The sequence below is a fragment of the Phyllostomus discolor genome, chromosome 2 (assembly GCF_004126475.2).
Source record: "Phyllostomus discolor isolate MPI-MPIP mPhyDis1 chromosome 2, mPhyDis1.pri.v3, whole genome shotgun sequence".
Classification (NCBI taxonomy): domain Eukaryota; kingdom Metazoa; phylum Chordata; class Mammalia; order Chiroptera; family Phyllostomidae; genus Phyllostomus; species Phyllostomus discolor.
Window position 1 is genome coordinate 104,392,170 of NC_040904.2, and position 25,172 is coordinate 104,417,341.

Below are 25,172 nucleotides of genomic sequence, written 5' to 3' on the forward strand. Positions count from 1 at the left end.
CACCTGTACACGCAGCTGGTCCTGAGAGTAGTAAAGCCAAACCGAGAATCCACTCGTTCACCTCTCCACTGACTCACAAGCATCCTCCCTATGGCCAGATTTCCTGAGAGCTACTTTCCTGTCACAGTGACCAAGAAAAGAGCAGACCTGAGTTGCTGGGATTAGCATAACACCCACCACGTCTCTTCCCACTGGGCGCTGCCCCCTAATCCCATGTTCTTCAGGCCCCAAAGCTCTTAGCAGAACTCCTGACTCCCAACACTGGAGCAAAGCTAGACAGAGGTTAATGAGGCTCCTGGCTTCAGCAGCACATGCACCAAAATTGGAACGACATAGAGAAGATCGGCATGGCCCCCACACAAGGAAGACATGCATATTCGTGAAGTGTTCCATATTTTTATGAAACTGGAGAGCATTATGCTAAGTGAAATAAGCCAGGTGGTGAAAGACAAATACCATATGACCTCACCTATAAGAGGAACCCAATGAACAAAACAAACGAATGAGCAAAATAGAACCAGAGACTTGGAAATAAAGGACAAGCTGGTAGTGACCAGAGAGGGAGGAGGGATAACGGGGGAAAGAAGGGGAAAAGTCTAGTCAAGGAACATGTATAAAGGACCATGGTCATGGACTACAGGATGGGAGTTGACTTGGGGGTGTGGGTGGGGCAGGGGAGAGCAAGGAGGGAAAAATTGGAACAACTGTAACTGAACTACAAAAACACATACATACATGCATAAATAAATAAGTAAATAAATAAATAGTTCTGAGTTTGATGAAAAGTTCACAGCCATTTGCATGTGAAAGTGGGAGGCAGTGTTCATAGTTCTTTCTGGCTACATGGCTGGTTGGCAATATTACATAATATAGTATATATATAATGTACCTCCTCAAGATTCCCAAATCTTTTTCCAACATTGTACTTAAAAATGTTTTTAAACATATTCAAGAGGAAAAAAAGGTTCATGTGGAAGTCCTGGAGGGCCAGGCACTCCCTGAGTCCAGCTGCAAACATGTCAGCCACCCGCCCTGCTCTCCGGTCCCCACACAGACCTCGGGCTTGCCAGCTGGGAGGCTTTGTTCACACAGGCAAGGCAGGCGACATACAGCAGAAAGGATTAAAATCTGGATTCCAACCTGGATTTAGACCTGGGTTCCGAGTGCCTCGGTTTTTCATCTGTCCCACCAAAGTAGTCCTGTCTACTTCAGAATATTGTTGTGAAGGTGAAATGAGGGAACGCATATTAAACGTTCAGTACATAATTGCCCACCCATTGGTAGTTACTGACGTTTTCTTACCCTCTCAGCCTGGGACATGCTCCCCAACTTCACCATTTGTTCTATATTCACCAATACTGTAAATGGCGCTGCCCCAGTCCCTAGCCAGGCAAGTCCGGTTATGTAGAATCAACACTGACTGAGCATCTTCTATATGCTGAGCACTTGGGGCCCATAGTGAGGGCACAAAAATGAATAAGACATGACCCTGAACTTACAGAGCTCATATCCTTAAGGGAGATAGCAGAGAAACAGCTTGTTTCAGTGCCACACGGTAAGTGTATTGGTAGAGCCTGCTGAGGGAGCAGGGGTGGTCAGCGAGACCTAAGGGCTTTGGGCACCAAGAGAAGGAGTTGGAAATGAATTGTGAAGGCAGTGTGAAACCATGGAAAGGCATCAAGCAAAGGAGTCAAATGCACAAACTTATGCTTTAGAGAAAGATCACTTTAACCCTGGCTGGTGTAGCTCAGTGGATTGAGTGTGGGCTGCGAACCAAAGGGTCACTGGTTCAATTCTCAGTGAGGGCACATGCCTGGGTTACAGGCCAGGCTTGTGAGAAACAACCACACATTGATATTTCTCTCCCTCTCTTTCTTCTTCCCTTCCCCTCTCTAAAAATAAATAAATAAAACCTTAAAATAAATTTTAAAAAGATCACTTTAGTAGCAATGTGGAGAAAGGACAACAATATGGAGAAAGAACTGCAATGTGAAGGAAGAAGTTAGGAGGGTATGAATAATCCAGGCAAGAGACGGTACTTTGGACGAAGTACAGAGGAGATGGAGAAAAAGGGATGGATTTCAAATGTGTCTAGATTGCGAACACCAAAGGCCTTGACGTTGAACGTTGTTCAATCCCTCAATGTTTAGAGATTGAAAGGGAGGGAGAGGAAGAAGGAGGCAACACTGAGGCATTTGCATCCGCCACATTTTAAAATCGTCTCTTAGGGCACTTATCACAATTTAACTTGCATTGTGGTTATCTGTTACTTGTTCATTTGCTTAGTCAGCTAACACTTACTGTCCACTTAGATGCCTGGCACTGCTTTAGGTACTTGGAGGGTTCTGGTGACAAGTGAATTTAGTGAGAAGTATCAGCAAGGACCAACCTAGGGGAAAGATATAAGCACAGGGCCTTTGGAATGGTGAGCTTTGGCTGAACGGTAGGACACAAAGAGGGACACGCTGGGGACTCAGGCTGAGCTGGACAGCACAGGGCCGGAGCTAAGGAGTTTGCACACCGGGTGGTGTGCCTGGGGGGCCACTGAAGGCTTTGAACAGGGCAGAGGGCATTACACCTGAGCCTTAACAGACCCTATCTCAGAGGTGAACCAAAAATGTCTTATTTGTTTTCCTTTTTGGAATCCCTGGGCACAAGGGTCTCATGTTCTCCATCTGAGTATCTCTTTCACACTTAACGCAGAACCCATTATTTAGGAAGTAGTCCACGAATACGTGTTAAGTGCATAAACACTCATATCCAGTCTTACACACCCAAAGAAAATGCATGGGAGGTACTGCGGGAGACTGGGCTCCTCAATAAAAGGTAAGACCCCTGACAAATCAAGGTCTTTCTAAGGGTCCTCGGCCCCACTAGAATGAGGCCACAGGCCTGTCCCCCAGGAATGAACAGCTCTGGGCAAGAGATCCGAAATATCTGGGAAGAGCCGTTCCAAGTCTCAAGTCACTCATTTCTAAGCACCCAGACAGCTCCCAGGGCACTGTGGGTTAACCAACAGAGGAAAACACTGGAAACAAGCAGTTTCCTGATAGACATTTAAAGCACGTTTTATAAGGGATTAACTATTTAGGGGTAGAGCCTCTTCAATTCCATAGCTACTAGAACATTTACTACACCTAGTGATAAACAGGAAGAAGATAAAGAAAAAAGGACCCTGCGGACATCAGAGAATCCAGAAATTCATTTGACATCAGCATGTATGGATTTTTCAGAAACAAATTTTCCTGCTTACATTGGTTTAATTCAATATTAAAAGTTCATATTATCTGCGTCCTCACTCTGTTCGTGGAAAACCTTCATGGTGGGGGTGAGGAGAGGGGACCAGGGTTAAAAATCCACTACAAATAACAGCAAAGAAAAGAGTCTACGCAGATGGTTAGGGTTGGCTGTAATATTTTCTCAATTAAGCTGAAACACCAAAATAAGCTTGAGATAATTACTTCTAGAATAGTGCACTATAATATTTGCATTCAGCTTCCTGTCTGATGACTCCTTGTTGGTGGTGGGTCTCACCAGTCCTCTGCACCACCCAGGCCTACCTGCTGGGCTGCCTCATGGAAGAGCTCCTGCACCTGTGACATCTGGGCCATGCTCCTGGAAACGGGGGTCCTGGTGTTCTGAGTGGGGAGACCCCTCTGGAAGGTAAACACCATCCTCAGTCAGGCTGGTTCCTCCCTCCCTCCCTCCTAATCACCCATCCTTTCTCTATACCGGATGGTGGCCTTGCCTGAGGAAGCAACCTTGTTCTGCCTCATCTGGAAACTCACCCCCTCCCTCTTCAGTGCCCAAATAGATCCCCTCACCCTTCAGAGGCTCCCTGTGCTTAACTTGCGCTGTGCCAAAGCCACAACTGCCCCCAGCGCTCTCCTTCTTCCCTGACCTCCTTCATTTGGGGGAGTGAGAACGTGAGCCAGCTGCCCAGCCCTTGTGCACACAGTTTCACAATCCTCTTGCATCCTCCGAACCTCTTTGTCCAGGGCAAGGGCACCATCGCTCACTAGAACAGGTCCCAGGTGGTGAGTGAATGTGGTGCGGACCCCCTTGGTGAGGACCCCAAGGACTGAGCGAAGAGCAGAGTGGGAGAGGGATGGTCAGGAAGTTATCTTGGGGGTCCCTCTGGAGCAGGGTCGGAAAGGGGCGGGGAGTGAGAGGGTGGGTGAGAAAAGGAGGACCGCAACGTTATCAGGGCTCCGCTCTCGTCAGAGGAGCAGCACCTTCCCTTGTCAGTGGATTCTGCTGTCCTTGGAGCAAGGCCCTTGTGCCTAGCCCTGTGCGCCCTTCTCCCCAGCAGAGGGCTGGAACTGATCCAGGCTCCTGACCGTTTGGAAGGAGGAAGAAAAGGGAGAATGAGAGAATGGATATGGGGTAGAACTTATGCTCATGAAAGAATATGGCCCACGAGATTGGCTAGAGAACAGGAGGAAGAGAGGAAGCTCAGTGAGGAGCATTCAAAGCAAAAGAGTTGGGAGGTGGGAGGGGGTCACTGTCTGCTTCCGGAGAAGCTGGGGCGATTGCAGGGATCTGGCGGGCTGCAGAGAGAGTAGAGTGCGGAGGGACCTCAACACACGCAGCTCAGCTCCTCAACCCTCCGCAGATGGAGCGCCCATCCTCCCACATTCCCTCTGCTCGTGCCCTTGGCCCACTGGAAAGGACCCCAAGATTTACTGAGGTTTGCTCTGGAGCCAGAGCCCAACACCCCTTGCACCTTGGTCAGCGCACGCCCACTACGCGAATCCGAAGCCAGTATGGCGCAGCCCACTCCCCTTCCACCCACAGCCCCGTACCAAGCTGTGGGCCTGCTGGAGGTGCGCGTGTCCCAGTGCCCGCGTGCAAGCACGCCAGGTGACTGGGAAGGCGGGTGGATGTACCTGAGCAGGGACAGGTACCCACGCCTGGTCCCCTTCCTACGGGACAGAGCTCCTCCGGGTAGAGAAGCTGCCCCCAGACCACCCTGGGCGCTCCCCACCAGCCGCGTCAGCCCTCACCTGCTCCCAGGACAGCAAGCTCCTAACGCTGTGCCCGCCCTGTCCCTGCCCCTCCCTTCTGCCACGTGGCTGACCAGGTGTCTCTGTGCGGGCCCCAGCTGTCCCACTGGCGAAGCGTCCTGCCTCGGGTTGGGAACCTCAGTCACGCCCCGCACCCACGAGTCTGGGTCCAGGTGGGGAAGGAGGCGGCTGCAGAACCTCCTCCTCCTCAAGAGTCGTCCCGTCTGCACACCTGCCACCGCCCAGGAGGACTCGGCACTCGCAGACAGCGCTGCCTGGCCCGGAAGAAGGGGCTGGAATCTTGAACCGGGTAGGAGGGGACTGGGGGCCAGTGGTAAGGGGAGGGGAGTCTGCCAACCTTCAGACTTGTCTCGACCAGCCCCTGCTGCTACTGCCCTCGACAACGAGTCCAACACCAGCTGAGGTGCGCAGCCTGGGATGAGGGGACGGGGTGCAAACCTACTCACTGCAGCTGCGTTTTGGGAATTGCTGTCTAAGCCTGCACCCGGGAGTGAAAACGCCTGCGGAACCGCGAAAGCCCACGGCTCCCACGCGGGTCCTGAGGCCTCCTGGCAGGTGCAGAAGCACCCCTACAGGAGACTGAGACGGCGCACCCCGAAGTGCACCGGCTGTGCCACCAGGGGACCCCCAGACTCTCAGGGAAGTGCCCGCAGGCACGCTGGGGTGTGGGGAGGAAGTCATCCTCACCGCCTGCAGCGCCACTTAGAACCACCTCTGGGGACTGGGGGTGAAGTCAAGTTCCAGGGCCCCGGCTTGCAGGGGGAAAAAACTAACACACACAGAGAATAAATTATCTCCATCTCCAATCTGGCACATTTCCTAAACCTAAATAACTTGCTAGGCTTCCATGAGACAGGAGGGCAGCTGGGAGCACTTCCCACGCGCCCACAAGCCTTTGTGTGAAAATCCCTAAAAACAGAGGTCTTTATTTTAAGAACAAAAAAGAAGGCAAAGCCACGGGAACACCGACAGACCCCCAACCTCTCTTGCTCCAGCAAACAGGGTTTTTTGTTTGGTTTTTGGTTTTTCGGTGTGGAAAGATATGAAACATAAAATGTGCCGTTTTAACCATTTTTAAATGTACAAATCAGTAGCATTAATTACATTCAGCATGTTGTGCGACCATCACTGACACGGATTCCCAAAACCCTCTCATCACCTTGAACAGAACCTCTCGCCCACGCGGCTACGGCTCCCACTCCTGCTGCCCCCAGCCCAGGGCGGCCTCCGACCTTCTCCAAGAGATTCCATGTTAAGTGGAATCAGACAGCCCCTGCCCTTTTCTGTCTGGCTTCTTTCACTTCGCACAATGTCCCCAAGGTCATCTATGTTGTAGAATGTATGAGAGCTTCATTTCCAGCAAAGAAGTGTTTAATACCCATCTCTGCCCAAGAAAACAACCCTGTAGAATACATTCCAGGTTAGCCCTCTGTGGACAGAGGGTGGGTAGGTGGGCAGGACACCATTATAACACTGGACCCCTGTACCATATGTCCATATATTCCATCTATGTGATCAATATAGTTATTTTTACTGTTCACTTTGGAGTCACTTTGTGTTTTGTTTGGGTTTGTTTTGCCCAAGCTGATGTCCTATTTGCCGTCACCTTCTGATGAGCCTCCCTCTAAGTGTCTGTGTGAACTTGGAAGAATCCACATTCAATTCCATACCAGCCTGAGCTCAAAACTTTAGAAAAGGAAATTCTCCCCTCTGTTCATAAATACCATCTTTCTGTCACTCATCATTTTCCAAGTGAGAAGTTCCATTCAAAGCTTATAGACACCTTCTAAACCTAAGAAGAAATGTGTTTTTCTTTCTGTTCTTCGTGTGGAGGTGAGAGAAACCTGCCCATCTGCAAAGAAAAAAGTATAAAGTATATCCTGCTTATTATAGATTTATCTTATAACAATGATGCTAACCTTAAAAAAAACACTCTTGTCTTGAAAAATATTCTCCTGCATGTCCTTGAACAGAACAATTTTATTTTTAGGATATGACCCTAAATGACCTAGTATAAGAATATTTATTGTATCATTAATTTTGAATGGTTTCAAAAATTAGAACAAACCTAAATGTCCAGTAATGGAAGACTGATGAAATAAGTTATGGCGTAGCCATACTATGACAGCCAGCATTAGGAAGAATTAGGTGTTTTTATACACACTGTCATGGAACTCTGTTCATCACATAGTTAAGTAAAAACAGCAAGTTGCAGAATAAGGTGTACAGTTTATTTTTTTAAAAGCAGTGTGTAGTCCTGGCTGGTGTGGCTCAGTGGAATGAGTGATGGCCTGTGAACCAAAAGTCACTGGTTGGATTCCCAGTCAGGGCACATGCCTGGGTTGCAGGCCAGGTCTCAGGTTGGGGGGGCAGGCATGCAAGAGACAGTCAACTGATGTTTCTCTTCCTCACTTTGTCCCTCCCTTCCCCTCTCTCTAAAAATAAATAAATAAAATCTTTTTTTTAAAAAGTAGTATATATATGTATCTAGTTTGTATGGAAAAATGCATATCAATCTGTTAGTAGTGTTTATCTCCAGGTAGTAGAATTTATATAGTGAGTAAAGTAGGAGAGGAAATCTGCTTTGGTGTATAAATGCTGGATTTTAATTGAAATTTTTTTCTTACCAGGATCACATGTTACTTTTGGAATCTGGTTTTAAAAAAAAAAAAAAAAAAAAAAAAAAAAGAGAGAGAGAGAGAGAGACAGATTAAAAGACAATGTAAGGTGAATTGTATTTTCCAAAAACGGCCACACTAACCTGTCCAATCCCATAAGCTCTTCTTGCACTATGACACTGACATTCCTCTAAAAGATGGGGTCTACATTCCCTCCACTTGCGCCTGAACAGACCTTTGTGAATGCCTCAACCAAGAGTACAAATGGAAGACACAGCACAGTGTGCCTCCCTAGGTTAAGTCACAAATGCAGTAGGGAGTTCATCTGGCTCCCTTGCTCTCAGAGCACTTAGAATTCAGCCACCATGCTGTGCAGAAGCCCAGGCCACATGGGCAGGTCACATATGCTCATTCCCACCAATAGCCAATGTCAACCTCCTGACTCATGAGTGAAACAGGCCTTCAGGTGATTCTAGCTCCCTGTGTTAGAGGCTCCCTGCTGAGGTCCCAGACATTGTAGAGCAAAGACAAGCTCCCCACTGGGCTCTGCCTGAATCCCTGACCATAGACACCATGAGAGAGAATAAGTTATTGCTGCTCTTAAGCCAGCGATTTTTCAACTGGCGTGCCACCACTCGCTGTGCAAGAGGCACCCTGGTGTGCTGCAACAGTTTTTAAAACACACAGTACCTGACTATTTAGTGGGACACTGACCTCTTTTCTCTTAGATTGTCAAATAAAAAAAAATGACAACAGCCAACACAGCCATTTGTTGTGAATGAATCAAAATTTTACCCATTTTTTTCATCAGATCAGTAAAAAATAATGTATTTTTTGGTGTGCCACAGAATTTGGTAATTTATGTGTGCCATGAGATAAAAAAGGTTGAAAATTACTGTTTCAAGACAGTGAGTTTTGGGATACTTTGTTATTCAGCAACAGATAGCAAATACGCAGTGCACCCAGCCAAGGTGGAAAGAATTTGTTTCCTTGAACAGTACTTTCATTTATTCGTTGTTTGACTTCACTGTTATTGCAGCCCCATTATATTTAAAACAATCAAAATATGTTTCTTACACTCACCTTTTTTCTATTCGGGAACAAGTCCAGTTCAAGATGAAGTCCACGACAGTGAGATTGTTGCTCAGCCACAGTCAGAAGATCCCTCAACCCTTTCCCTTCCGGTGGTTGGTCCTAGGACCTCCCTTCTGTGTGAAGACTGGAGGAGAAATCCTGTCTTTAAAAAGTTACTTCATTTGTCAATAGTCTGAACCCTGGGGAGGGATCAGAGCTTGGAAAAAGTTAACCAAAACTGAAAACAGGTTAAAAACATTAATTCGTGATGTAAATAATATAAATATACAAAAGTACATCTCAGAGTCTGCTTCCTAAGACCAGAATCCGAAGGGTGGCAGAGGTGTGTCACCTAGTCTGCGGGTCCTCTCCGGGGCTGTATTTCTCAGTCACCAGAGGGTGGGTTTCAGACAACACAAGCACCCGGCTGTCGGGTATGGCCTAGGCATCAGTTTTTTAAAAAATATTTCTCAGGTAATTCTAAAGTCAGCCAAGGTTGGAAACCATAGAATTTCTAGCTCAATGTATTTTTTGTTTTTGGAGGGGGAGAGGAGGGTTGGTCCTTCTGTAAAATACCTGAGAGAGAGAATACACTCTGTCTGCCAGGATGTCTTCCTCCAGTTATAATTGTTAATCACAGTTAACACAGGTCATTTCATACATACAAGGTGGAGCAAAAGTAGGTTTACAGTTGTCCATGTGAAAAATAATACAATGATTAATAAATAATAGTACACAAATAAACTGTTTGTGTACTCACAATTGTAAACCCACCTTTGCCACACCATGTATGTATGTATATATATTAAAATAACTATATTTTAATATATTTAACTATATATTTTTAATATATTTTATTGATATGCTACTACAGTTGTCTCATTTTTTTCTCCCCTTTATTCCTCTCTGCCCTGCACCCCACTCCCACCAGCATTTCCCCACCTTAGTTCATGTCCATGGGCCATACATATAAATTCTTTGGTTTCTACATTTCCTATACTATTCTTAACCTCTCTTGTCTATTTTGTACCTACCATTTATACTGCTTATTCCCTGTACCTTTTCCCCATTCCCGCACCCTGCTTCACTGCTGATAACCCTCCATGTGATCTCCATTTCTGTGATTCTGTTCCGGTTCTAGTTGTTTGCTTAGTTCATTTTTTTAGGTTCAGTTGTTGATAGTTGTGAGTTTGTTGTCATTTTACTGTTCATATTTTTTATCTCCTTCTTTATCTTAGATAAGTCCCTTTAACACTTCATATAATAAGGGCTTGGTGATGATGAACTCCTTTAATTTGACGTTATCTGGGAAGCACTTTATCTGCCCTTCCAATCTAAATGATAGCTTTGCTGGATAGAGCAATCTTGGATGTAGGTCCTTGCCTTTCATGACTTGGAATACTTCTTTCCAGCCCCTTCTTGCCTGTAAGGTTTCTTTTGAGAAATCAGCTGATAGCCTTATGGGAACTCCCTTGTAGGTAACTCTCTCCTTTTCTCTTGCTGTTTTTACAATTCTCTCCTTGCTTTTAATCTTGAGTAACTTAATTCTGATGTGCCTTGGTGTGTTACTCCTTGGATCCAACTTCTTTGGGACTCTCTGAGCTTCCTAAAAGTCTACTTCCTTTGCCAGATTGGGGAAGTTTTGCTTCATTATTTGTTCAGACAGATTTTCAATTTCTTGCTCTTCCTCTTCTCCTCCAACCCCTATGATTCAGATGTTGGAATGTTTAAAGTCGTCCCAGAGGTTCCTAATCCTCTCATTTTTTTGAATTCTTGTTTCTTCATTCTGTTCTGGTTGAATGTTTATTTCTTCCTTCTGCTCCAAATCATTGATTTGAGTTCCAGTTTTCTTCCCTTCACTGTTGGTTCTCTGTATATTTTTCTTTATTTCACTTTCCATAGCCTTCACTTCTTCCTCTATTTTGCAACCATTCAGAGGCATTTCTGTGAGCATTCTCATTACCAGCATTTTGAACTTTGTATCTAATAGGCTGGCTATCTCTTCATCACTTAGTTCTATTTTTGGAGTTTTGATCTGTTCTTCCATTTGGGCCATATTTCTTTGTCTCAGCATGCCTATTATGTTGTAAGGGGTGGAGCATTAGATATTCACCAGGGCGGGACAACCCACTGTGCTGTGTTGTGACACTATATGTGGGGGAGGGGTCTGAGAGGGAACACTGCCACTTGCTCAGCTCTTGCCCGGCTTTTAGTCACTTCTCCTGTTTCCCACAAGCAAATTGGGCCCTTCTAGGGCTGATTCCTAGGTGGGTAGGTTTGTGTACATTCTAGGAACCCATAGGCCTCTCTGACTCTCTTCGGAGTCTGGTAGTTTCTCCTGCTGCTGAAACCCCTATAGATTTTTATGGCCAGAGGTTTTGAGGCTTTATTTCCCTGTACTAGACCCCTGGGTTGCATGGTCTGTGTCACTCCCCAGTTGTTCCTCCTGGTTTCTCCTCACACAAATGTGGGACTGCCCGTTCTGGCAGCTGCTGCTTCAACCGCTCCTGTCCTCCAGCCCCTGCCTTGCTGCATACCCTCTCCACCCCAGCTACCTGTCTCTGCCCCTCCTACTGGTCTGGATGAATGTTTCTTCTGTAACTCCTTAGTTGTCGGACTTTGTTACAGTTCAACTTTCTGGCACTTCTGGTTATTTCTTGTTTTTCAATTTGTTGTCATTCTTTTGGTTGTGTGAGGAAGCAAAGTGTATCTACCTATGCCTCCATCTGGGACAGAAGTCAAAAAGTATTTTTTTAATAAGAAAATTATATATACATTTCATTTGTCATTGTGATGCACCTGCCTGGGGTGTGTCAGCCCATTTAAAACAAAACTCACAGGACTTCTGCACACACAAAAGTGTGCTGGCAGTGAGGGCGGAGTCAGGACTCAAACCCAGGTCTCATTTCAACGCCAGGTTCTCTCCTCTACGCAGTGCAGCTTCTCTAATCCATGGGAAGAAATAAGACAGAAAAAGGTTTTCTGTCTTTCCGGACTTTGACATGTTTCCCAGAGTCCCAGATACAAGAAGGGAGCCTGTCACAAGGGCTTTCAGACAGGAACTGGAAGGTGGAAACTCAGGAGATGCAGACCTGACTGAGGCATAAGCCTGACAACTGGGGGCAGGACCCCAGGGAGATGTGTCCTGCTCTGGCTTCCAGGGGAGGACTGGGCGGGGGCCACCCTGCCCTGCTGCCAGCTCCTGTTGAGCAGGTTTCTCCTCCAGGATCTAAGCTATTTGTTGACTCTGGGAGTTTGCCCTCTGCCAAGAGAAAGGCATTCTCCTGCAATCAGCCACCTGGCATCTGGCGTGAGCCAGGACCTGGTGGGACTATGAGAAAAAACGTCCAGTGTATTTTATGGACGACAGTGGCAGTCTTACTGGACTGTGACAACAGTGTGACTGGCATTCAGCCTTTGAGTAAATATCATATACAAAAGTCCCCATGACAGACCTTCAAGCATCTAGATGAGAGAATTTAGGTTTGAATTTGAGTTCTGGTTCTTCCTTTCCACTATGTGACCTTGACCGCGCTCCTTAACGAGTCTGAGCCTCCGTCTCCTCATTTGTAACATGGAGTTAATTATAAGAGCTGCCAAACCTGCTTCGCAGATTGTTATGAAGTCTAAACTTTTGCTGGGGATTGAAGTCCAACTCCGTTCTTCGTTGTTTCCTCAGTTTGAGACATGCATGGCCAGTTTTCTGGTCCCATTGCCACTGTCCACAGAACCCCAAACTCCCTGGCAGTGCTTCTGCAGCACCAGGCAAGCTCTCTCTGCACCCTTGGGTGTAACTTACAGGGCCCGGATGTGCTCTTTAAACCATGTTCATCAGTTATCTGATCACCAAGCACTATACCCAACACTACTGACACACAATGGGCAGCAAGATGGCTCTGGACAGTGGGAGGTCAAATTTTCATACTAATACGCAGATCATTACAGGCATCTATGCTAGGAAGGAGCTGTACAAGGTGGTCCAGACTCTGAATTGGTTGGATAGGGCCGGGATGGGGGGAGTTGCAGAGAGGAGGTGGTTATGACCTAATCAGGGAGATCAGAGTAAGTTTTTTGAGGAAGTGATGCTGGGACTGAATGTGGGTTGGCGGGTTAATAGGCAAAGAGTGTAGAAGAAATTGTCTTTGTGGCAGGAGGTATGACCAAGTATGAGACTGAAAGCAGCTCAGTAATGACAGCAGAGAGGATGAGGGGCTCACCGTGGGGGAGGCTGGGGCTATGGGCAGAGGACAACCATGCAGGGCGAAGGTAAGGAGCTTAGTGTTCTCCAAGTAGTGATGGAAAAGCTTCTGAAAGGTTTTTACATAGCTGTTATCAGGCAAATGGGCTGGAAGCCATCAAGGATGTGCAGAAACTTGTAGGAAGGAGACAAGACTTGAGAGTGACTTGGGCTGTGGTCATACCGCAAGGGAGTATTTGAGAAATTGTCACAAGTCCCCATGAGTCGCTAATCTGACTGATCAGATCATAAAGCACCTACTGAGCCACATCCAGCAGTGAGCAAGGTCAGCTGCCATTAAAGGCCACACACACATGGATGCGGCTTTATCGCTTTCTCTTTTCGTTGTTCCCATGCAACTGGGGTGGGAAAGGGCTGGGGCCCACCCCACCTACTCATCGATGGAGTCCTGTCCATCCTGCTCTTCACTCACTCTTCTCCAAATATTGACATGCTCTCATTTCTCTGCAGCCACAGGACGGTCAGGTGCCAAGGGGAAGAAAACAGCTCTAGAAGCCTGTAGTCCCGACCTCTCTGCACACTGGGGTTTGCGAAACAAGCCCAGCACATACTAGGACACCTATTTCCCACTGGCCACTGACCATTGGGTCCCCTTTGGGAATCTTGTTTAGAAGTCTGTGGTCAAAAGCAGAAATCCAGCACTTCCAGGTTGATCGATCATAGCATTTTTATTTATTTTTAAAGATTTTATTTTTAGAGAGGAAAAGGGAGCGAGAAAAAAGAGGGAAAGAAACACCAATGTATGAGAGATTCATCGATCGGTTGCCTCTCACCTGGCCCGTCACCCAGGCATGTGCCCTGACGGAATGGAACTGGCGACCTTTTGGTTTGCACGCCAGCACTAAATGCAATGAGCCACACCGGCCAGGGCGGATTACAGGATTTTAAATCCCAACAAACCTCCACACCATTTCTAATACCTTCACTGTTCATTCGTTTGTTCGTTCATTCCTGTGTATGTGTGAGGCACTGCTCCACATTCTGTGAACAAAATGCCCTCCAGAAGCTCACAAACTAATTCAGGAGGCCCCCGATCTTCTCCTAATGAACAACTGTTCTAAATTTCCTTGAACTATTAATACTAAAACAAACAAAAAAACCCATTTAAGATAAAGAAACCTAATGTGCACAAGAGGCTGGGTACCGCACATCGTCCATCAGCTGTTTCCACTTGGACTACACACCTGCTAGACCACACAGTTACTCGAGCGGAAGAAAACAGCAAAAAATGGAGACCGAGAAAGAAAAATAAACGTAAGAGAAAAAGGTGAGTAGGCGCATCGCACCCTTGCAGACGTGTGCCCCTCCCTCCTGCCCGGTGAAGCCGGCTGCGTTCCAATCCTACTGTCCGTGACTTTGCTTTCGCTTCATGGGCAGCCAAGTTCCTGTTTATCGTTAACCTGAGCTTCGGACCGAGTTCAAGATAGTCTTACTTTTGTGGCCTCTTTGTTCCTGACAAGTCCACTGACTTTTTCCCCTATAGTATCAATCTCCAGAATACCCCATCCCTTCCATGGTCTGATAATGGGATCATAAATTTATAAAATTCCTGTCACGTCCACTTCACTGTCATTCCTTCCAGGTCAATTAAATTCAGATACACAAAGCCCTCTCATTGGAATTTATTGTGTTCTCTGCTTTACATGAAATGAGGCTTCCAACACTTGTCCAACTCTGTTCCGTCTTGCCTTTGTGTCACTGCTAAAATCTGAACTAGGAATTGTTTAGTGGTTTAGAGTTTACAAATGATCTCAAATAATATTCACAGCAACACTGATAGGTCTTTTTATTAGTCCCATCTTACAGATGAAAAACTGTGGCTCAGGAATGATAACTGACTTGAACAGTTACACACAGGCCACAGCAGAGCCACAACTAGGTCTCGATGCTACATCCCTTGTTGCGTGTCCACCCATGCAGCCTATAGCGCATCACCAGCCTGCACCCCTGTCTTGCTCTCCTCCTCAACAAGTCCACACAGAGCTCACACAGAGCTGCCCCATGTGGCACTGGTCATGCTGCTCTAGGGCCATCGCCTGCTCTCAGACCATGAGAGCCAACTCAGCAGACTGCACGGGACAACTGCTCTCAGCCACAACTGCGAAATCCCAGGTTGTCTGAATGTGGTTCACTCAGAGTTGTCTGTCCTTTTCCTGCCATTTGGTTTTGTGCTCTGGAGGTCCTAACCCTCCTATCATTGGCAAAAGTTGTGTGACAGTGCTGGAGTTCCCATAAAGAAAGGAAAACTATCATATTGAGGTTTAAGTAAGTTTATGGTGGCCCAAACACCTTGAAGGAAGAAAGTTTCAGGTCATCAAGGGGCCGATGGATGTTACTTGGCACGAACAGTGTCCTAAGTATAATCAGTCTGGGAGTGCTGACTTCAACAGATTAAAAGTTATGTTAATACCGTTCCACACAGACTACTAGAATAGCTAATCAACCCTGGCTCAATTAATTCTCGTACTTCCAGAAAAGCATCCCCAGTATCCATTTCCAACCCCTCTATGAGGGACAGGTGACCACGAGTGTGTTTCTGCCCTCAGGTTTGTGAAGCCCAGTAGAGCATTAACCTCCCACTCCTGTAGTAAATTCCTTCTGAACAAAGCACACTTCCACAGTCCCACAGTCCAGGTTTGAATCTTACTCATAAGGTCAGTATTTTTAATGAGGGGATTATTTCTCACCATGTTCTCTATGTACACTAGTTCGGTCTACATATTTTTCTATCTTTTATTTTATTTTCTAGAAAATTTTCCTAAAATAAGTACTATTGTTACTGGCCCGTTTGTTGATGAGTGAGATACAAATTACTCAGCATAGCACCCAACACATCTCAGCACTCAGTACCTGCTTCAATAACCTGAAGTACAATAGCACACCCTGCAAGTGCCACTATCATGAACACCTTTCAGATGCTCGAAGATGCTCGTAGCCTCAACCATCTATTCTTGCATCACAAAGCCTTTTACTATGTGGTCAATGCTGAATGAATACTATGCCCTGACAAGTAGGGCTCAAATCAACAGAAAACACAGTTACTATCACAGGCAATCTATTTCATTGGCCCCCTTTGCCACCTTGACACAGGCATCACAGGACATCTGAAAGTGACAAACGAACTGAGATGATGAGACCCAAATTTTACCTTGCGTTCACTTAAACTGTTCCACTCCACTGACTCTCTCTATCCATCATGCAGCTATAATTTACTCTAACAACTTATCAAGTTCACCAAGGTGGCGGCAGGCCGGGGGGGAACTAGCACTCTAAAAAAAAATTCAAAATTCGATCTGAAGATATAACCATAAAAATCTCCTTACTTTTGTGCATACATTGCCAAGTAAGACTTAAACAACACTAATTCAAGCAACTCCATTTTTTCTTGAAATCTTCAGAAGTGGGAAAAGTACCAGGTAAGGAGCTCCCAGGCCCTTTCCCTACTGCTCCTAATCATTCAAGAAAAACTGGGAGCTAGAAAATGGACTAGCAGACTATCAGTGATATTATGCATAACTGGCCAAAGCACTATGTTAACAAACCAGAGTTGCAGGATTAACCTTTGCAAAGGCCAACTGGTTTACACTTGTATTTGTCCCAAGGACCTGGACCACACTCCCGGATGCAGACGGCTTTCTTACAATGTGTCCACTGGTCACAAGACAGGGGACTGGCAAGGTGGTAAATGGATAAAAATAAAACTACCTTCACTGATGGGAAAAAAAATCCCACAGGATAGGTTAATAAATTCAAATCTAAAATATTGCATGACAGTACACCCTGCACTTTAGAACCGCCCAACAGCATCATTCATGAAGCTACAGTACAGGCCCTGCTAACTGCTACCCAGTTTGTGTAACAAACTGTTACCTCTACAGACATGCTCTTCTCTTTTTCATATTAATCTACACGCTACCATTTTAAAAAATTTACCATTAGTAACTTGGTTCAGAATGTTGTGAAAAATTCAGCTAGGAAATTATTCATAAAACTGTATTCTGTATTGTTTTTATTTTTCAAACAGCCAGTGTCCACATTTAAAATGCAGAATTTGCAAATATAAATTAGTCTAATAATTAAAAATAAAACAAAACAATTCCTTTAGCATCACAATACATAAAAGGGTATTATAAACTCCAAATGGCAAGATTAACTTTATGACAAGAATGCCAGAAGTGGGAAACTCATTAAACCTCTTCATGAATAAGTCAGTTTAAAGAACAGTGCTATGTTCTGTGATTATGCATGAAAAAAAAATTTCATTGCATTATAAAGGCTCAGTAATTCATTCATGGCATAATATGAAGTCGAGCAAGATTTATTTTTACAATGACAATAAAATATGCATTTAAACAAAAAGAAAACCCTCCCAGTTGTTTAAAAACAATTCTATTTGGAGGGTAATATATATTTTAAAATATATTGACTTACTGAATTTCAATTGTTAGGCTGCTGACTACTAATATGAAAGTTTGTATTTAAAAATATCACAAGTATCTTTTTAAGCAGTGAAAATTTCAATGTGGTAAGTTTCATTGCAAAGTGATTTTCACCTGAGTAGATTCTGAAATTTAGTGCGCTCATATATTTGGGGGGTGGTGGGGAAGGAAAAATCCACTTGTATCAGATATTAAGTTTGTAGTTGATTCTTTCACATTTATTTCACAGAAGGTTAAATGAACATTTGCTGTGACCTTCCCAGGACACATGATAACTCCCTTTTTCCTGTTAATTTGTTCTGGCGTTTTATGACTTCTCAGTGTCCATAATATTTCCACTTAGTTACCCATTCAAGCATAGCAACTCCATTCAGTTCTATACAACAGTGTCTATATTATATACATGTTTAATTATTAATAGGAAATAGAAAATAAAAATTTACAGTGATTAAAAAAGGGTCAGAAAATGGGATAGGAATAGTAATACTGTATAATCAGAATATCCTATTATCCTACCAATTCCAATGACAGGGTTTTCCCTTTATTAGTTGAAATACAAAAAAGGCATTGGGGATCCCAGGAAAATAACACTATGTATCAGAAAATTCAACGTGCTCCACCATCAGGATTTCCATAACACATTTAATTTCTTCTGTACAATTTTTATAAACTTGTTTTTCTCTTCAAAAATCCAGATTAAATTCAGCACTACACAGTATGCCCTTTAAGTAAAATGAGGTTACCTGCTTTATTTGGATACCAAGTTCCCTTCCAGACAGCATTAAAATAAAGACAAGTAAGACTGAACGGATAAAATCCAGTATAATTCAAATCCAACAATGAAAAATTTCCCCCATATTGTTGCAAAATTCTTTCTACGGAAATGCTTTGCTACAATAATAAAAAGCATACATTACATATAAAAGATACCAGTGTACTAAAAAGTGACAGAAGTGAACTAGCAAATCCTTCAAAGCACATTTATATAAATGACTAGCATTTAAAAACGTTTCTCCTATAAAATGTAGGTCATATACATTTAAAAATTGGCGGTTTTATTTCTAAAGCAGTGATGTGTGTGTTCAAATAGCCATTCTGTACAGTATAGTATCTATTCAATTCAAACGATAATAAATTTGTCTTCCTTTGCATTGAAGTTGAGTAAGTTCATGTGATCAGCTGAGAAATCAAGCTTGAAAAATAAGTATCTAAAAATCAAAGTAGAAAGTTTAGAATTATTGAAATGTAGATATGAAATATGAAGAGAACTATTTATTTCACAATGGAGCTGAAGTCACCTCAAAACTTATGGGCTTGAATCTAAAACAGAAACAAATATTAAAATCCAAAGCAAACCATAACATTAGGTAGCAGTACAGAAGCAGGAAAAATCAAACAACAAACAAACAACACACCCCCTTCCTTCGTGTGATGGGCACTAAGTTCTGCAGTCTTCCTCCGTCTTGCAGAAGGTGGTAAGGCCATTCAATGCTCAGTGAAAGTGAGGACAGATGAAGCCAGATATAGCCTGTCTCCCCTGCAACTTCAGTTATGCTGTGTAAACAGTGTTACGTTCCAACAGGAGGAACAATGGAATTTGCTTATAAAAACTGATTAAAGATAATCATTATTAAATGAAATAAAGATAATTAGTAACTCTGAAATGTTGTTTAGAACTTTCCTGATGCTACTGGTAAAGTCAGCACTGCCGTGTATTATTGCTTACACACAGTACAACATCATATGCCTTCTAACATAAAGCAGTACTGTGATTTGTTTGTACATATTTACAGATTCTTAAAAACAAGCTGTAAAAACACTGCATACTTCCAGACAATACAAATTAGCACATTGGTACTCACTTCAAAACAAATGGAATGCATAACATTAATAAACATCATAAAGGAAGACTCACATAAAAGTCCTTGATTGTCAAGACACGTTTATATATAAACTCTAACTGTGCAGAATTAAAGATTCAATCATAGGTACATCCTTATCTGATGAACCATATTTACAGCATGGTATTGCATAAAAAAATAAAATAATGTTTACAGGGTTTTACTTTTTTATCCATTGGATTAAAGAAAGCAACAAACACAAGAAATGTTTGTCTGCTTTAGTTTGTTTCCTACCTAATTTTAAGTGAGTAAAGGAAACATACCGTTTTTATTTGCAGAATATAGCAAAAACAACTGGAAAATTATTTCCCTGAAATAAAGTAATTTGAAACGGAAAAGAGTTTAAATTAAATTGCAGAATCAAAAAGTTTCTGATTATAATAGTGCTTCTTCAAGTAAATATACTGTGAAAAAAACAAGTTTTAGTTTAAAATGTCCTAAGTCTAAGAAATGTAGTACTATAGAAATGCCTACTTTAAAGTTTCCCGGCTTTTTTTTTTTTAATTTAAACAGCCCTTTAAAAACCCAAATTAATAAAACGAAACAAGTGGCAGAAGATCTAACCTAGCTGGCACTTCACAAGTTCCTCCCGCCTGTGGGAATGAAAGCCTCCCCTGAGCACAAGGCCTCTTCAGCGGCTCCCTCAAAGTGAGAATCGCCCGACCACTGGCAGTCCTCAGCCAGAGCTGACAGGATGGATCTCTATGGCATCAAGTAGAAAATTTGCAAGTAGATCTAAAAACTTTAATAGCTACTCAAATATTCTGAACCAAACAAAATGTGTGCAACAAGTTTAAATGTGAGAGTAGGTCCTAAGTGAAATAGCACCTCATTCACATTGACCGAAAGTTCAAGGTTGTGTAAATTTAAAAGTACAATTTGCTCACTGAAAGTAATGAGAAACACAAATTGCAAAAGGATATCTCATATCCTCCATATTCTGATATAAAGCAACACAAAAGGCTACTTGCTTTCTTTATTAATGCCCAGACAGAAGTTAAGTAACTTTCTAAATCAAACTGGGAAACCCAAAATGTTGAGATGTTTATCATGATGATAATACAAGGTAACTCTGGTAGGCATTTAGAATTTCACAGTAAGAGAATTAACTATACCTAAATGGTTAAGTCAATAAGTTAAGCCAAGTATCACTTATCTCAAAAATGCTTATAACGTGGTAGAAATGTCTGCCATTATACAAATTTAAAGAAATGTGTTGAAGACAGGACTGCAACACCTGAAATTCTGCTTGCTTAACTACCCTTTTCAGAGGACTTCCTTCCTTAGCTTTTTCCTAACTGCTCAGCCGTAGAGTTACATGCTAAAAACTGTGCTGCTGCTGTTAAAACAAACAAAAAACTTTATACTGTACCGAGAACTACATCAAGTTCTCAATAGAACAAAAATTTTGATACGGCTCAAAAAATACCAATTCAGGAAATAAACACCTACTTTCATCAAATAGTAGAATGAGAAAAATCTAAACGCCCATCTAGGGCAAGCACAGTTCCATTTTCACATCTCACCTGAATGAAGCTCCGTGCAACGGTGAGCTGCAACTCAACACACGCCACTCTTAAGAGTCAATAATGGCAGACCTTAAGTATCTACTTCAAAGACGTCTAAAATTCTTGAAAAATTTGGCAGCGAAGAAAGCTGTCAGATGGAGAAATGAGTATTTCAAGCAAAGCTTAATAACCAATATGTAGAGAAAACCACATTAAAGATAATTTATACTCCTTACCATAAAAACACCAATATATTCAAAATAACTGTAAAAGATGTTTAGGGTGGTTATTTCTTTGTTCCCTTTCTTTATGAGAACACTGTTGGGATAACATTAAATAACAGAAAAAATAACTTAAATGTATAACATTCTATCCTGAAACAAAAGACTACAGACCTATAGGGCCAATATAAAAGTTAAAGTGGAAATTAACAACAATAAATTTTCACTTTCCAAGGGTATTAATTTTAGATCATCACTGGTATTATATCAGTGTGTGCATTATAGATGAGAAAACGACAAAAATGAAACACTGGAACAAAAGGATAATAAACATCAATAAAACTAATGTTATTTTTCCAAAAATTAAAATTGTCCAATGTATAACTCAAACCATCATTCTCCAGAAAAGTATGTATGTATGTATATATATATATATATATAAGCACTATTTTTGTACCATGCTGTATTGTTTTAAGGACAAAGTATTAAAAAAAACATTCATGATATAAGGATAAAGTCTGCAGTTTATTTAGATTTTGAAATGCAACAAAAAGTTTCCGATCACTCATCTAGCTGAAAAAAAAAATTGTAGTTACTAGAATTAGGAAACACTTTTGGACTGTGAAATTGTAATGAGCAGTCTTCATTAAAAAGTAACTCAAGATAAAATAAGCAATTAAAATGCCCATTTCTTTAGTTTCTCTGGATACTGTTTAATTATCCAATCTATCAAGAGTCTAGAAAGAAAAGGATTAAGCCAGATTTTACAGTTCCAAAGATAACCCAATTTTTTTATTGCCAAAAATTAAAGTTGTCAATTATGAGATGATTATGACACAACCATATCAAACCTAAAAATCTAAATCTTTTTTTAACTTTGAGAAATCAAAAATACCAAGTAGATTCTAAGTGCTCTATGTTAACTGAAGTGTATATGTAAAGTAAAATACAATTAAGCTTTAAAACGTGGAATATACATTTGTATAAGCATTATGTTCTTGGGAATGTAATCTACAGAATATCTTCTTACTAAAACTTCAAAATTTTGATACCTGCACATGAAAAATCTTAAAAAATATCTAGGTACAACTGTACAAAGGAACTGACACCAATATGCATACTTCCATAGAAGTGAATGCTTTAACAGTTATAGATTTTGGTAAAACTTTAGAAAGTATGCATATTTTTAAAGTAATTAGGCTTTTAAATAGTGGAGTCTTAGACTATCAGATTTTTATTACTTTTTCTTTAAAAAAGTCAATATAATGCAAAATGAAAATCAAGGGTATATGGCATATCATTCTTTTTAAAAGGGTGGTTTCTTGGTTTCTTTCCCCCCCACAGGACACACTAATTTATTTAAGCCATAATCTCTTGACATTTAAACTTTTAAATTCACTCTGTAAAGTATAATCAGATTCCCCTGCTGAAGTGCATGACTATGCTGAAAAACTTAAGAAACAGTATGAGTAAATTTCACACAATTACTAAATTCCTAAGAATGTACAATGTTATCAGTTAGGAAACAATTGTGCGAAAGAAAGTCTTTTTTTTTTTTCCTTTTAAATGTGGTGTAGGCGGAATAGCAAGTTTCTGATCTAAAACAAGTAATGCATTGCTTCTATAAAGGTGACAACATGTAAGGCAGTTCAAAGAATGCTGACTAACCAAACAAAATGCAGTTATTGGATTATCTTGCTATTCATATCAGCTTAACTTGTTATATCTCACTGCTCTTAAATCTGTACAGCACTCCATTTTACACAGAGTAACCCCGCTCTCGATTAATCTGTTCTAAAGTGCCAGTATTATTTACACGTTTTTTTTTTTTTTTAGCCAAAAGTCTGGCCAGTTGTGGCATCAGGTGAAGATGTCATCCCAGCTCTATTATCATTTACATTCACCAAGGGAAATTCTGGAAATTCAGCACTTGTCCCTGGTCCCCGAAGGTTCACCTGTCCATTGGCAGTGCTAAATTGAGTAGCTATTCCAGCTCTTGATCCGTGATAAGGAGCACGAAAGGGCTGTTCAAAGGAGCTCATTTGGTAAGCTTGGTGGACAGGCTGAGCCTCAGCTTTCTTCTGAGAAGTCACTTGATCCAAAAAGTCCTGTGTTGATGTGGCAGAAGCATGGTTTGTCTCATCACCTGAAAAGGGAAATGAGTGCTGTGAATCACCAACTATTAGTCCAAAGTGGGACTTATCTGGAGTTGTTCTTAGTGGAGAATTCATTCCTGATCGAAAGCTGTTGATGGGCATGGCTGCATAGACTTGCTTGTCTATGGAAGAGAATGCTGGCTGACTCGGAAGGGTCTGGTTATCAGTCACAAAGTTAAGGCTCGGGCTATTCAAATAGGCATCATTTTGGCTAGTTCTGTCCAAAGCCTGCTGCAGAAACTTTGAGTATTCCTGCAACATGTTGGCTTTATCTGATGAGGATGCTTGGGAGCTTGATCCAACATTCTCTGACTGGGTCACCTCAGGTACTTCAGAAGAATTTATTGATATGCTAGACGTCACCTCTGTGTCTGCAACACTGAATGATATCTCGTGCTGTCCATTAGCTTTATGAGAATAATGATCCAACAGAGTCTGCAGTACTTCATCTGGAATAACATTTTTGTCATGATTACTCTTAATCTCCACATTCAGTGCCTGTGAGTCTAATATGGATGCTGTGGCACTTTCATCAATGACACTTGCCACAGCTGCTTGTGTTACAGAAGGCTGAGAGGCTATGGTACCCACGTTCAGCGCATACTCCCTACTGTTGTTACTCGCTGCTTGAAGATACCGCTTCTTCTTCAAAAACTGCATGGCGTCATCATAATTAGTACTGCTATGCACAGGTTTGCTGGGACCCTCCTGCAAATTATCAACCTGATCAATGTCAGCATTGCCCTCTGAGTCCAGTAAAGCTTGTTTATCCACGAGTTCAAAAGCATACTTTGAAACTTTGCTCTCTTCGTATGTGGATAAAGGTGAAATTGTTTGATTTTGTTCCAGTGGCTGTTTCAGACTTCTCTTACTGTTAATTTTCTTGAGAACCAACTTAGGAGGATGTATTTCTCCTGATGCATCTTCTAAATGTGATCCCCCAACCGAAGAATGTGGCATTTCAACAGCATACTCTGCTACCATATACTCATCTTTTACTTTAGTACTTGAAGAATAAAGAGGCAAATAATCATTTTTGTCTTTCTTCAGATCAGATTTGTCCAAAGCACTCTCTTTGTCCATCCCAGATGATTTTTTCTCAGTTTTCTGCCTTTTCTTTTTTGGCAGTGAATTATCTTTTGGTGATGTAGAAAAGCCAGAATCTTCCTCAGATGTCAGAAGGCCACCTTTGATGGCACATCTGTTCAGTTTTTTGTCATGATTTTCATGGCACATACGTTTATGTTTCAATACACGATCTGTTCTAGAAAAATACTGTCAAATGCAGAGTTTGGTAGTGGGTTGTTTTAGTTTTTGTTTGGTCAACCAAGAAAAGAAAAGAAGAGAAAAAAGCAATTAATATAAAGATAGGTATACGTATAATAATACAAGCAATTCCTAACTAATCTACTGAGCTAATTATCTATTATAAATCTAATCAACAACAGTTAGGAAGTTCTTCAAGCAGCTCTAGTAGTAACAGTTTTTAATTTACTGGAATTATTTTATAATTTAATTTAGGATAGAAGAATTTTCAAGTGTCAATCATACCTCCTTAAAGTGGATTTTAAAAAAAGAATTTCACACCACCTCTTACCTGTAAACAGTATTCACACTGGTAAGGTTTTTCTCCACTATGAGTTCTCTTATGCCTTTCCATATGATATTTCTGTATGAATCTCATACCACATTCATCACAGCGAAATGGTTTTTCACCTAGTATACAATATAGAAAGTTTAAAACAAAACAAATATTGTAAAAATAACAAATAATCTTAACACAAGAGTCTCTAAATAAATGGCTTGAGAGTTGTTATACTTTGCTCTTTTTAAATGACAAAAAGTCTCTCCTATACTAAAGATATCTTCCAATTAAGTTTTTCAATATTATGCTTTATAAAAATGGAAGAGATTAGCATATGTGCCACTGAAAAGAAAAAGCTGAAAGCAGACATGCTCAATTTCCCTGT

General features: G+C 42.0%; 2 protein-coding genes and 1 non-coding gene across 13 annotated transcripts in view; 1 reads left to right on the forward strand and 2 right to left on the reverse strand.

The window, feature by feature from the left end:
• The window catches only part of SLC12A8 (solute carrier family 12 member 8), a 149,366-nt gene extending 144,333 nt beyond the window's left edge, over nucleotides 1-5,033 (reverse strand). The window contains exons 1-2 of one of the 2 annotated variants that reach the window (XM_028502720.2): nucleotides 5,007-5,033; nucleotides 3,561-3,656 (exon numbers count right to left, since the gene is read on the reverse strand). In XM_028502720.2, coding sequence (XP_028358521.1) covers nucleotides 3,561-3,611 — 51 coding nt within the window. In that variant the 5' untranslated portion in view covers nucleotides 3,612-3,656; nucleotides 5,007-5,033. The remainder of the gene's footprint in view (nucleotides 1-3,560; nucleotides 3,657-5,006) is intronic. The other variant, XM_036018216.1, reaches the window with a different exon arrangement.
• On the forward strand, nucleotides 297-399 carry LOC114491179. Its single transcript, XR_003683992.1, has one exon. It is a non-coding gene; the product is annotated as a U6 spliceosomal RNA (small nuclear RNA).
• Nucleotides 5,034-18,044: 13,011 nt separating the features above from the next.
• ZNF148 (zinc finger protein 148) overlaps nucleotides 18,045-25,172 on the reverse strand; it is a 129,221-nt gene continuing 122,093 nt past the window's right edge. For 9 of the 10 annotated variants that reach the window (XM_028505209.2, XM_028505212.2, XM_036018223.1 and 6 more), the window contains 2 exons: nucleotides 24,800-24,918; nucleotides 22,879-24,477 (listed from right to left, as the gene is read on the reverse strand). In XM_028505209.2, the coding sequence (XP_028361010.1) occupies nucleotides 22,879-24,477; nucleotides 24,800-24,918 (1,718 nt within the window). Of the gene's footprint in view, nucleotides 24,478-24,799; nucleotides 24,919-25,172 lie in introns of all 10 variants that reach the window. The other variant, XM_028505210.2, reaches the window with a different exon arrangement.